Genomic DNA, 13,705 nt, shown 5'->3' with positions numbered 1-13,705 from the left:
GATCTCTATCCATTATACTAAGCTGTCTGGAACTAAGTCCACTGCTGCAAACATCATTTAGACCAGTCAGATTAACTTTCCAAGTGACTTTTAAACTTAGAATCTTTGTAGATTCTCTTTCCAGTTGCCTCTTTTTAGTTTTGAATAATCTGGGCTTTTTAAAAAAATGTTGGTCAGTGCTTAAACCAGCCAAGTTCACACCTACAAAAGATTTTGAAAACAATCCAGAGCCATTTTAAACCATATAATTTTCAATCTAGAAGATACATTAGCCATTATCATCATAAAATTTAAAAAGAAAACCCACTGATTTTCAGACCTAGCTTTTTCTCTAACCTTTTCTCCCTTTTCTCTATCCACATCCTCTTTTTAGCTCCTTGTCCTTTTTCTGGAATCTGCCAGACCAAAAACTTCTATTTTTTGTGTAAGCTTGATGATTGGTGCATATCTCTGCTTGTGACATCAGAAAGGGAAGCCCCCATTTTGACTTTCCTATGTAAATACATTACTACTCTGTGCAAATTAAAATTACCTGGCCCTCTTCAGCACTGGGGAGCTGTCCTAATGCTGGAGTGCTGAAAAATCAAGGAGTTCCACAAAATGAACCCAGAAAAGTTTTTTGTTTGTTTGTTTGTTTTGTTTTGTCTTGTGTTTTTTCCCATTTAAGAATGTATAAGACACTATTTTATATCAAAACAACTTAAATTCATTAAAATAACAATCAGGTAGGTCATTTAATACACAAAGCCAAAGTCTTAATGTTATATTGTCCAGTTTTCAGTGTATATCTATAAAGAAGTTAATCGTTTCTTCTAAAATAATTTAAAATACTTTCTACATTCCTGAATTCCCATGCACCAAGTACAGAAAGTAGTTTCTCAAAAATATCACAGTAATCTCTGTTCCCTCTTTCTCCCATAGCCTGAACACTATCATGAAACATCCCCAAATCTAATCTCCCATGGCTAGAATGCATTTCTCTCTTATCTCTGCCTCTTAGCTTCCTAGAAAACTAAGCTCAAATATCATCTTTTCATGAGACTATTGTAGTCAGGGCTCGATTCAAGTCATTTTGGTGCTTCAGGTGAGAATGAGACCATATTGATGTTCAGTCATTTCAAACATGTTTGACTCTTCTTGACCCATTTGAGGTTTTCTTGGTAAAGCTACTTCAATGGTTTGACATTTCCTTCTTCAGATAATTTTACAATTGAGGACACTGATGACCACTCAGAGTAATACACTAAAAGGTATCTGAAGCCAGATTTGAACTCAGTAAGATAAATCTTCCTAACTCCAGGACTGGTGCTCTATTCACTGTGCTACCTAGTTGCTTGAGGCCCATTTAACAATTAACAAAAGGAAATTCATTTAAAGGTAGAAAGGGGGAAAAGAGGGTATTCAGTAAGGTTACAGCAATGATACAATTTAACACAGCTTTTCAGACTGTGTCAGCCATGTCAGTAGGACAGTTGAGGAAAAGTAATTCCTGTATCTTTAAGGACATAGTTAATTGAATTTAGGCCACTAGGAAGCAACAGCAACTCCCTGAACCTTAGTTCCCTGAATCAGTTAAGTCTTGCTGATAGCTTTAATGTATTTTAAGGAAAAACTAATCTAGCCTACATAGCAAATCTTGCTCTTACCACAGAGGCACTTCCTGATCTCTGCAGTTGTCAATTCCTCTATAGACTAAAAATACTTTTTCATATTTGATATATACTTACATGTGTACATAATCTCTTCCCAAATGAAATTATGCTCCCTGAATGCAATTACTATTGTGCTTTTGTCTTCACATCCCCATTTACTGGCACAATCTTTGACACATAATAAGTCCTTAATAAAATGTTTGTTAATTAAATTAATTGATCAATGACTAATACCTTCTTTAAATTCTTCTTTAAATTTTTAAGTCTTAGCAATCATCATCTAATTAATATTATCTAGTCCCAATTCTTTCATTTTACAGAGGACAAAGCTAAGCACAATATATGTTAAAATACTGAACTATAATTTCATAGATAGATTTAGTGGCAGAGCTATGACTCAGGCAATTATTATGAATTTTATAATCTGAGACAAAGACAATAGCAGTAATGATACAGAGGACAGTTTAATGGGGAAAAGAATAACTGGATTTTTCAGTATAGATAACAGAACACTGAGTATAAGATGCAGGGATGGCAATTGCTTCCATATGAGATGTATGGATGGTGGTCTCCATATTACCATAGATAGGGTGTCATACCCCATCTCCAATGCTAATATCCTGGGTCAAAACCCTAGTTATATGGTCAAACCCTATATATATGATCAAAACCATTCTTCCTCTATTATATGTTCTTTTTACTACTCTGGTCTGCTTTACTATATGATTAATGAGAAGTAATATACAGCTCTTAAAGACCTGTATTTTAGGTTAGCTAGAAGAGCTTTATAAATTACAGTTGCCAATTATTGAGTAATAGTCAGCCTGATTTGGATGGTGCAGCAAGCATTTCTCCACACTCAATTATACTGCAGTAATGGCCATTTTCTTTACAACCCAAATAATACCTGCAGAGACTTTTTTTTAACTCACTCAAAGCAACCAAGGCAGCAGCAGTTCTTAAAGTAGCTCCCAAGGGACTATTTAGGAATGGCAGCAAGCTAAATGAAGGCCAGCAAAAACAGGAGTTTATATTCAGGTTACTAAATGGTCCTTAAAGGGAGGTAGAATTGATATCTCTCAAAAATGAAACTTCAGGTTACACATTTTTTGTTTCTCTTATAGGAAATTTAAATCTTAGTGTCTATGCACTTAAATTTTAGATCCCCACAGTCAAACTAAGGGGGAAAATGAGGTAATTATCTAGATTTATCACAGGTTCACTTATCTAGATTTGGAAGGGACCATAAAAGTCATCTAGTCCAATGCTTCATTCAAGATGGGATGAATGGGAAATCTTAAGCTATAGAATGTTAAATACCTTGTCTAAGGTGCCAAAAGCAGTAAAACTACAGGTATGGAATTTGAATCCATGTCCTCTGACTCTAGAGAAAGTACCCTTTTTTACTCTAATGTACTGTCTCCTTACTCCAATGAAATAAATATTCTCCCCAGTAATTTGAATAATTACCTTAGCTGCATAAAATGTCCTAGCTATGACAGTTATAGTGTCCAGATAGATCAAATAAAATATGGAGATGAGGTAGACAAAGGGACAATATAGAACAGCTACCTGGTCATAAGCAAATAGATGTTATCTAAATTTTATATCTCTTCTACGCCAACTCAGTTCTTTGTAGGTAATATGTTAACATTTTTGTTAAAATGACTCTAGTTGTATCTTTCTCTTATTTTATTTTTTTCCTTTTCTCCATTCACGGACACACTGACATCTTAGACCGTTGTGACCTCTCACTCTGCTGTTATAATAACCTTCTAAAAGATCTCATTTTCTCAGTTTTTTCCAACTCCCAACTCTTCCTCCACCCTGATGCTATACAAAATAGTCTATTAGGTATTTAAAGAGCTTTACAACCTGAGGCCATCTTATCTTTCCAGGATCCTTTATTATTTTCCACATATTGTATGCTCTAACTAAGCTGACTTATTCACTGATTTTGACACATGACACTTTATCTACCATCTTTGTACCTTTGCACTGACTAGAAGGCTTTTTCTTCTTACTTTCTTAGCATTCCTTTGTAATATACTAATTCAACACTTATTGAAATCCTTTTCTCCCTTCCAAGTTCCAACTCAAGTATCACCTTTATAAAGATTACCCTTATCTTCCCAGTTTTATCTCAAACTCTACCTTCTAAAAGAAGCCCTTCCTAATTTCTCCAGTTGTTAGTACCTTTCAGATTATCTCATATATTCTGTAAACATCTTGTATGGAACCTGTTCTTGTTGTATACTTCTTCAGAATTTGAGCTCCTTGAGGGCAGGGACTATTTTTGCCTTGATTTATATCTTCAGCACTTAGCATAGTGCCTAGCATATGGCAAACAAGTGCTTGTTGATTGACTGTGGTGCATTTTCTTGTCATGACTTTGAAATGAGTAAATATCCCTTTCTACATTTTGTCCTTAAGACATCGTGTCAAATTAAATGCATAATGCACAAATGATTTATGAAGTAGGTCCATGCTGCTCCTTGACATTTGCCTTTCCAGAGTTCATAATTTAGGTGCAAAATAATACATGATAAATGCTACTGTAGGGCAAATACTGGCAGAATAGAAGCAGAGATATTTAGCCCTTACATTTCCTCCAACACTAGCTGGGATTTTTTTAAAACAAGCATACTGGGATATAGATCTGGGCCAGAGTGAGTTAACTTTACTCCCAAATAAACTGACCTGGTACACATCCCTGAGCAAGAAGAATGTAAAAGAAGTTTTTAAAAGTATGATAGAGAGCACTTGAGACCTTAGGGAATCTCCTTGCCACTGCTTTTAACTTCTTTGCTGATGGCTTTTACTACTCTTTAACCACCCTTGGAAAATGCATTTAAATAGAGTTATTGGAATATTTTAATAAAAAGAACTGTATATATTTGAACCCTCAGGTTTATATCAAATGTGAAGCTACAACTCCATTAGTAAAAAGGCTATATGAAGTTGGGGGGAGAGGGGAGAAGGGGCAAAGGTCATTGCTAAATAGAAGGAAAAGATGATATAGCAAAGGGAGGAAAGTTCTTTTATGTAAAGCATCTATAAAGATTTCAAAATTGAGTACTTTATGAAAGATCTAAAACTAACAAGATAAAATATTGTAGTGATTCATTTTCATTCAAACATATATCAAATGTTTACTATCTACAAGTCCCTGTGTTAGAGCTAGGGAATGCAGAAAACATCTATCAATAGTGCATACTATGTGTGAAGAATTGTTCCAGTCACTAAAAATAAAAATAAAAAAAGAACACAGTTCTTCTCTTCAAGTAGACACTGTGAAAAAGCACTACATTTGATATCAGAGAATATGGGTTCAAAGCCTGGATCTGCTATATATATTCTATTTAAATCCCTCTAAAAAAGAAGGATATAATATATGTTATCAACTTCTGTCTTGCCACTGGCCTTTAATGATTTAAAAAAAAGAGTGAGACCAATGAGTATGCAACTCTGTCATTATTCTCTTTGTAAGTGAAGAACAAACAATAAAAACAATAATGTGTATGCAAAAAAGTATAATGCAGAAATAATTATTTAAGAAAAAAGAATTTGAGGACAGAGAGATTATTTTCAACTGGAAAGATAAGGGTAATCTTTATAAAGAAAGTGATACCTGAGTTGGAACTTGGAAAGGAGAAAAGGATTTCAATAGGTGTTGAATTAGTATATTACAAAAATGGAAGGTATCCTTAGAACTTCTAAAGAATGAAGTAAAAAAAATTAGCTAACAGTCATTTTGGCTGAAAAATCAAATACCTGAAGGAGAGTTAAGAAAAATTAAGAAAAAAGTAATTAATACACGGACCCTGAAGGAAGAGAAATAGTCAACAGGCAGCAATGAGGGAGTATATTCTAGTCAGAAGGATAATTATCTCACTATACTTTGTGCTGATCAAACCATACTCTTAGTGCTCTATTCTCTCGTATGTTACATTTAACTGACAAACTAGAGCACATGCAAAGGTGGAATTGGAGGGGTCTCAATACCATGTCCCATGACTATTGGTTGAAGAAATTGAGGTTGCTGAATATGGATGAAAAAATGCTTAGAGTATACATGTTAGCTTAATCCAACTATATGAAGCATGATCATGTGACAAAAAGCTAAGACTTTTTCTTTTTCTATGACTTTAAGGAGCATAATGAAGATCAAGGGGTACAAGTAAAAGGAAAGAAGATTTTAGTTCAATATAAAGAACTTTCTAGCAATCACAGAATCTCATCAATGGAACAGATTCTTCTAAGATTCATGAAGTACTGAAAGGTGCATTACGGAATTATTCAAGCAAAGAGTAACTAGCCAACTATCATGGATATTGCAGATGGAATTATTCTATGGACTCTTACTCTAAGATATTTCTAAGTTTTAAAACATTATAAGGTGTGAAAATGTCAATCTAACTTGTCTCCAATGTCTTATTGGATAGGTAAACACACTAAAGGTTCCCTAGCAAAGTCAGTATTTCACTAAATCCACTCCCACAAATAATAATAAAAACAAGGGCTAGCAATAATATTATACTTCAAGTACTTTATATGTTATTTCACTTGATCCTTGCAACAGCCCTGTGAGGAAGGTATTATCATACCCATTTTGCATATGAGAAAATTGAGGCTTATAGAAGTTACATGATTTGCCCAGGGTCAAATGGCTAGCATCTGGTAGGACACCTGAGCTTAGGTATGACTTAAGATTTCCTGATTCCAAATCTAAAAGTCTATCTACTATGCCAGCTAGTTACCCTAAAACCAACTTGATGGCTCACCCCGAGGCAATGATCCTGGATCCAGATCATTATTTCAATGCAAAAACTGCCATTAATAAAAGAAAGATCTAGAAGGGCCATCCTGAAAATTCCATCCCTATAATTTAAATGTTTTTGATGAAAGAGAAAATTGTACAATTTCCACAGTTCTGTTTTAGGTTAGCTGCATAGCTATTTAGAAAAAAAATAGGGAAGACTTTTAAAAACCAATAAAGTTGCTTGCAATTATCTTAGTCTTAAGAACAAAACATCAAAGGTACACTATTAATTAGCCATTAAAGAAAAATCTATAAAGAGGAGATAATAGCTATATTAGATTTCTTCCTGTGTAGCTAAAGTTAGGGCTGGGCTGAGATCATATGCTTGTGGAAGGGATGAATATTAGTGAAAGTACTTAGGTTTTGTTTTTTTGTTTTTTTTTAAGTGTTCTTCAGAACCTAATCTCCAGAATTTCTTGTAATAATTATAAAGTGAGCTGATGCCCAATTAAAAGAGATCTCGCTCTCCATTTTTAAGAACCTGCCCGAAAAATAAATAAATAAATAAATGAAAATTTAAAAAAAAAGAACCTGTCTGAAAGTGAAGAGTCCTAAATAAGAAGATTGATGGGATAACTGGGAAATAAGAAGTGCTGGATGGAAGAAAGAAAATGATCATAGAGAACCAAGCCCTATAGAATGGCAAGACATTACATTTTGTTGAAAATAATGGGAAAAAGAAGCAAAAATTCTCTCTCTGACTATCACTGCCCCTCATTTCAACTCAGGAAACTATTTTATGGCTTGATATCATGGGATTTTCTGCAGCCTGTTTTTGTAGATATAGTTTAAACCTAAATGCAGAAGAAAGATTCTTCCATCTGAAGCCTGTTATTTGGACTATGCTAAGATTACTATAATAATTTAGAGTAGTTTAGATTAATAATGCTTATATAACAGGAACCTGTGCAGCTGTATGGCTTTAGCTACTGGCTTTGTTCCTTTCTACTCTAGTATTTTAATGCTTTCTGGAGGCTTGCTAAGGTTTAGGGCAATTTTCATGATCTGGCACTAGAAAAATAGTTGGCAGATGACAGGAATTGGAACAGGACTGTGACTATCTCTCCCTCCCCCCAAAAATTAGTCATAGTGGGAGGTGCTAAAGGTGGTAGAGAGATCCTGAAAATGAATCCTGAGGCAAGGAGGAGATAACTTCTAGATGCCTGGTCTTTTTTTCTCTTAAGGACAAATACCATATTTTTAACTCCTTATTGTACATTTCCAATGGATAACCAAAAGGTATCTTATTTTACACAAAATTCATTATGTAAGATAGAACTTGTTTTATTTCCTCCTAAAAACCTCACCCCCTCATTCTAATTTTCTTATTTCTATTAAAGGTACCTTCATTCTTATGTTCATCTAAATATTCAATACTGAAGTCATCCTCAAATTTTTCCTCTCAATTTTACTCCCTTCCCCACCATTCAATCAGTTAGCTAATATGGACAAGTCTAACTCCTTATGATCTTTTATAGTCATCTTCTTCTCGTCACTTATTCAGCTGTCAATTTAATTCAGATTCATCACCTCTCACCTGGAATGTTGTGAAGCCTCTTAATTGGTCTACATGCCTCTATTCTTTCTCTACTTCATTCTTTACACAGGTTATACTTTAGGTATATTCCTAAACCGCAAGTCTAAGTTATTCCTTTATTCAAAAAGTTACAATGGCTCTCAAATTGCCTTTGGAATAAAATAAAAATTCCTCTATTTAGCATTGAACATCCTTCACAATCTGACTCTCATCTTCCTTTTCAGATTTAATACACATAACTACCTTCACAAATTCTATTTTCCAACCAAGCTGACACATAGGATCCCTAGGATAGGAGTATCCTTTATATATAGCTAAAAGATACCTTCAAAATCTTTTAGTCTTACTCCTTTGTTTACACATAAGGAAAATCAGGAAATTAACTGATTTGCCCAAATTTACCTAAATAGTAAACATCAGAAACAGAATTTGAACATATATACTCTTACTCTACCTTCTCCACGCTTTTGCTCAGGCTGTTCCCTATATCTAGAATGCACTCCCTCACCTCCACCTTTTAAATTCCTAATTTCCTTCCATTCTCAGTAAAAAATGCAACTCCTAAGGGATTTCTCTCCTAGTCCTCTACCAGTTTCTAATGCCTTTTCTCCCACTAGAAATTTTTTTTATCTATTTCATATCTTCTAATGTATTATTTTCCAGATAGAATGTAAGTTAAGGAAAGGACTATTTTGTTTTGCCTCTATATTCCCAGAGCATTAGTACAGTGCTTATGTATTCCTAAAGCATATTCCTAAAGCATTAGCCCCGAGTTTAATAAATGCTTGCTGATTGGTTGATTAATTAAGAAAACAGTTCCTTAAATGAGCTATGATTCTCTCTGACCATCATGAAAACAGTCACTCTATTATCTAATGCTAATTATAATATGGCATCTTTCAGAATTTTATAACTCTAACACTTTAATTACTATGTACATATTCACATAGACACTAGTTTGTGTCTATAAATATACATATCTGCATATGCTTCTTGAAACAGTTATAAATATTTTACAAAAATGACTATTGATATTTCTTTTTTTTTCCTCTCACAGAAAGTCAGTTATCTCTCAGTGTTAAAAATTCACCCCATCAAAGTGTACCCACTGCCTATTGGGGTATAAGGTTGGTAGTGTTAACTGATCTCTGATGAACATTTTTTTACTAATGGGAACTAGCAGCTGAAGTTAAACACACGGAGCTGAAAATAACACCCTGTTTCTAAAAGAAGGATTTTATTTCCATGAAACAGTAATTAATTTAACTCCTTCACTCCTGTGTGCCACTTCAGAGGCATATGTGAAGAAGCTAATGATTCTTTCCAAGATCCAATTTTCATACTTGAGATACTCAAGTATGCCTGGTATAGAGCCTAGCCCTCAGAATGCCTTTGGCAAACAGAACCTATTACCTCTTAGAGAACAGAATGATTAATCCACTAATTGACTATTAGGAACAGATTAGAATTGTCACCATCCTTTAGGAGCTGGCAAATTCTGAAGTCTCAAAATAATTATGGCACCTATAAGTCTGGTATGATTTACATTGTTATTATTATTACAATCATCATCATCATTAATCAGCCACACCCAGTCCTCTGGCTCAAAGAGCAAGTAAACATCTAAGTCTCACCCTTGGAGAAACAGAAGGAGAAAAAAAAAAAGGTGTCTCTTGATTTCACAAGAAACAGTCGAAATATTTTCTCTGATCACTGTGAAGAAGTACACAGCTGCTACTGAATCTAATCCAAAGTCCAATAACAGAGAGTAGATGAACCCAGGAAAGAACTCTGTCTTGTTTTGGAGGGCTTCTGTAGCATGTGATGGTCTACACATTATGTCAAACAGATTCAATATTAAGGCAAAAGTTAACGTCAAACAGTATTCATCTGGCTCTAAGATAACATTACATTTTAAAACTAAGTCAATATGCTGTCACAGAAATTGTTACATATGGAATAGTGACCCATTTTCTATTTGAGCTTGACAACACTGTTCTAGAGCAGAGATACGTGACAAAACTCTCTAATACAGCAGAACCCAGTTACGCTGGAATTGGGAAATGTTTAACAAAATAAATAAAAATACAATAAAGATAATGTTGATATGTGGTTTTCTAAGTCAATATGCAGCCCATAAGGATCTGTATCCTCTTAAGTTTGATACTACTAGTCTGGGGCACTGAGAAATAATGAAGTGACCTGCCCAGCCAGAAGTGGGATTTGAAACAGATTTAAGGGGCAGCTCTCTATTATCTGACACTACTTCTCCACACAAAATAAATACCAGGTAATTGGAGGGAAGGGAAGGATCTACTAAAGGGATTAGGAACAACTTTATGTAAGAGGCAGCACTTTCTCTGAGTTATGAAGATGAGAAATATAAGAAATATGAGTAAAGTAGAGTAGTATATTATTCGATTATTATTTATTTCATACATGTATGTGGTAGGAGGAGGGGATAGCATAAAATATAGTGAGAATAGTCCTGAATTTGGAGTAAAAAAATTCTGGTTCAAATGTTGGACGTGACACTAGCTATGCAAGGATTATTAATGATGGAGAAACTTTCCTTCAAGTCCTCCCTATGTCACTTAATAGCTGTCTGACTATGGCCAAGTAACTTTTCTAAGCCTAAATTTCATCATCTCTCTAAAATGGAGGTAATAATACTTGTTCACCATACTTCTGAAAAATCTTTGTGAAGGAAACATTCTGTAAACCCCTAATTGCTACATAAAGGTATTATTATAGACTTAAAATATCCCCAGTGAAAATTATTGGATCTTGTCTTTTCTACCAAAACTCCACATGTAATGAGCATATGTTAGTTGATAATTTGCATAGCTAGGAAGTATTCTACCGGTTCTCTCTAAATGCTAATCACTTCATTTTCCAACATAATGCTGAAGCATTTTACAAGTAAATATGTTTTATTTATATTAGCAAAACCAGTTTGAGAATATGAAAAAACCTCATCACTATAAATTAAATTAGGCCTTTCAGTAAAACTTCATATCAACCAGAATTACAGTCAAAATAAAATGCTAGATTATAAATGTCCATCTCAAACTTCAGTTAAAACAGATATTTTTAGATGCTTAGGTTTAAGGGGATAATTAATACTGGCTATCTTTTTGTCTTCAGAAATCTATTATGGAATAGATTCACAGGGAATAAAAGCAGCCTCATAATTCCTTGAGTAAGGATTATTTTACCACTGTATTTTTATTCCTAAAATTACAGTGCAAGACACATAGTAAGTGCTTTAAAATACTAATTAGTTGATTGAATAGATGTATTTTTAATGATTTGTTCCCTTATATAAAAAAATTACTTTAAAAACTGAAAAAGATCTTAGAGGGTACCTAAACTTCTCTACAAAGAAGAAGGTTTCATTTTTAAAGGAGTTCAAAAAGACTCTTCAAAATGCTATATCTCTAGGAAGCTGTGAACATCAATGAGAAGGCTTTTAGCTGAGCTCCACACAGTTTCCACAGTGATTACTACAGAGATCAGGTGCATCCCTGTAATGCAAGCAGTACTCCAGGGCAAATATTTTGAGATTTGTTAAGAGCCAGTTCTCTGAACTACTCAGATAAAACATGAATGGATGGTACACTAAGCCAAAAATCTGTGTTCAGCATCAAATTCCAAAGCAAGTTCAATCCCTGGAGGTTGGCCCATTTAAAGAAACTGTCTGTAGCTAATTCTAAAAATAAGACAAGGTCCTAAACTTCAGCAACATAGTGCTTCAGGAAAAAAAAAATTACAGTATTTCTGTACATTAATTGTATGCTTTTATCAGAGAATAATATTTGGTTGTAGCAGAAGAAAACTCTAGTCCGAATAAATAACCATTGGTACTAACCAAAAGGCCATTGATTGCTTGCTAATGTCTGAGGTCACTTTAAAATCTTGACTATTTAAAAGACATCCAGAATTATACTAATAATGAAAAATGTGGTATATATTCTCTTATTAAATTTATTCTTACCCCTAAAGAAGGTAGTCACATCGTGTGACTTCAAGGATGCTAGGAAGAATCTTATTCTAAAATATTTGTCTTTTCTGTTGCTTTAAGAAATAACTTCACTTCTGGAGTTGTGATAAATAAATATTAAACTCACTTTTGTGTGCCCAGAAGCACTATTTAAAGAAAATGTTGTGATAAGTCTAGCCTCCTAAACATCACTTTTCCTTCATTCAGGATAGGCTGATTCTGTGATTGACTCCCCAAGGAACTAAGGCTCATTGGCTTGGCTTCCTATTTACTAAAAGATAAACATGGAGTCAGGGCCTTTCATATTTGGCTGATGTCTCAGTCATGGGAATCCCCATAATCTGCCTTGCTGACCTACCTTTCAGTTAAAGATGAGCAGAGCTAAATAAAGTAGCTTTGTTTAGTATCCTTTACATACTATTGTTAAGTAAGCTTCTTTTTGTTGATTTTTAAATAGTCCTATCATTATCTCATTTCATTCTAATATAAGACCAAAATTTCCAGGGACCTTCCTGAGTCAGGTTCAGATCATTACAAAAGTATTTCTGAAATGTGACATTACTAAACTTCCAGGCTCATGAACACAGTACATCTGTTGTAGCATTAGTAACTATGTAAGATAAGGTCATAAAATTAAATTACTCAATTAAAACATAATGTGCCACTAAAAGTTCTTCCTGGATTCTGGATGTGGAGAATTAAAAAGTTGTCATGGTAATAAGTAATTGAGACAGAGGTCTGACAGTACTTACACGAAAGACCTGCTCCACTCTTGCAATACTTTTCCCAAAGATAGTTCCAAGCTGGTCTCCAATTCCCGCCAATAAGAAGCCAAAGAGTGGAATTCCAAAGATGGCATACAATATACAAAAGATTTTGCCTCCTTCAGTGCTTGGAGCAATATTTCCATATCCTAGTGTTTTAATAGAAAAAGAGAAGGAAGCATAAGGCATCGGAGAAATCAAACTAAAGAACAAAATAGTCGGTTTTATTCTTTGTCCAGAATTCTACATCCTTCATTTTAAGAACTTCAGAAATTGCCGCTGCCATTTAAAATATTTAACAAAATAAATCATAAGACAATATAGATGATCTCAATAATTTTTCTTCCTTATTTTATTTAACAACACAATATCATAGAATACTAGTTTTAGAGTAAGGAATATCTTATTTGGTATCAAGAGCAATGTACTTCACCTCTCTTCTTAGTTTCCTCCTCTGCAACTTTAGTCATTATGAAAGCTTAAATGACTTTTTAAAAAACAGACATTGGTACAGGGAATTTTCAATGAAAAAATACTCTCTTGCCATTATAGATCAACACTAAATAGTAGGAAAAAGATGACTGGGGTTCAGCAACCTATGTAGAACCTTTTACCTATAGCCAGTTAATGATTGGACTCAATCCAAGGTCTTCCTGACTCTAACTCTATCCTCTCACCTACATTGCCTCTCTGGGAGATTTAAGATTCAAAGGAGATAATGTAAAATATTTCACAGATTTTAAAATTCTTAATTAAATGTCAACTATTATTATGTATTAATCCTATAAACTAGATGCATGAAGGAACATAATAAATTGGTTCTAGATTTAGTGAATTTAGCCTACTTAGAGCTTTAGTTATAAAAACTTACCCAGTAAGTAATTTTTTTAAACCTACAAAACAATAGTCTCTAACCAAGATACTTAA

At 33.9% G+C, this 13,705-nt stretch overlaps 1 protein-coding gene across 2 annotated transcripts in view; it reads right to left on the bottom strand.

Annotated features, from left to right (window-relative positions):
• The window catches only part of KCNK10 (potassium two pore domain channel subfamily K member 10), a 161,657-nt gene that overhangs the window by 55,058 nt on the left and 92,894 nt on the right, over positions 1-13,705 (bottom strand). For both annotated transcript variants that reach the window (XM_031952406.1, XM_012547410.3), the window contains exon 4: positions 12,767-12,927. In XM_031952406.1, coding sequence (XP_031808266.1) covers positions 12,767-12,927 — 161 coding nt within the window. The remainder of the gene's footprint in view (positions 1-12,766; positions 12,928-13,705) is intronic.

The sequence above is a fragment of the Sarcophilus harrisii genome, chromosome 2 (genome assembly GCF_902635505.1).
Source record: "Sarcophilus harrisii chromosome 2, mSarHar1.11, whole genome shotgun sequence".
Taxonomy (NCBI): Eukaryota; Metazoa; Chordata; class Mammalia; order Dasyuromorphia; family Dasyuridae; genus Sarcophilus; species Sarcophilus harrisii.
This window is presented reverse-complemented; position numbering and strand designations above follow the sequence as displayed.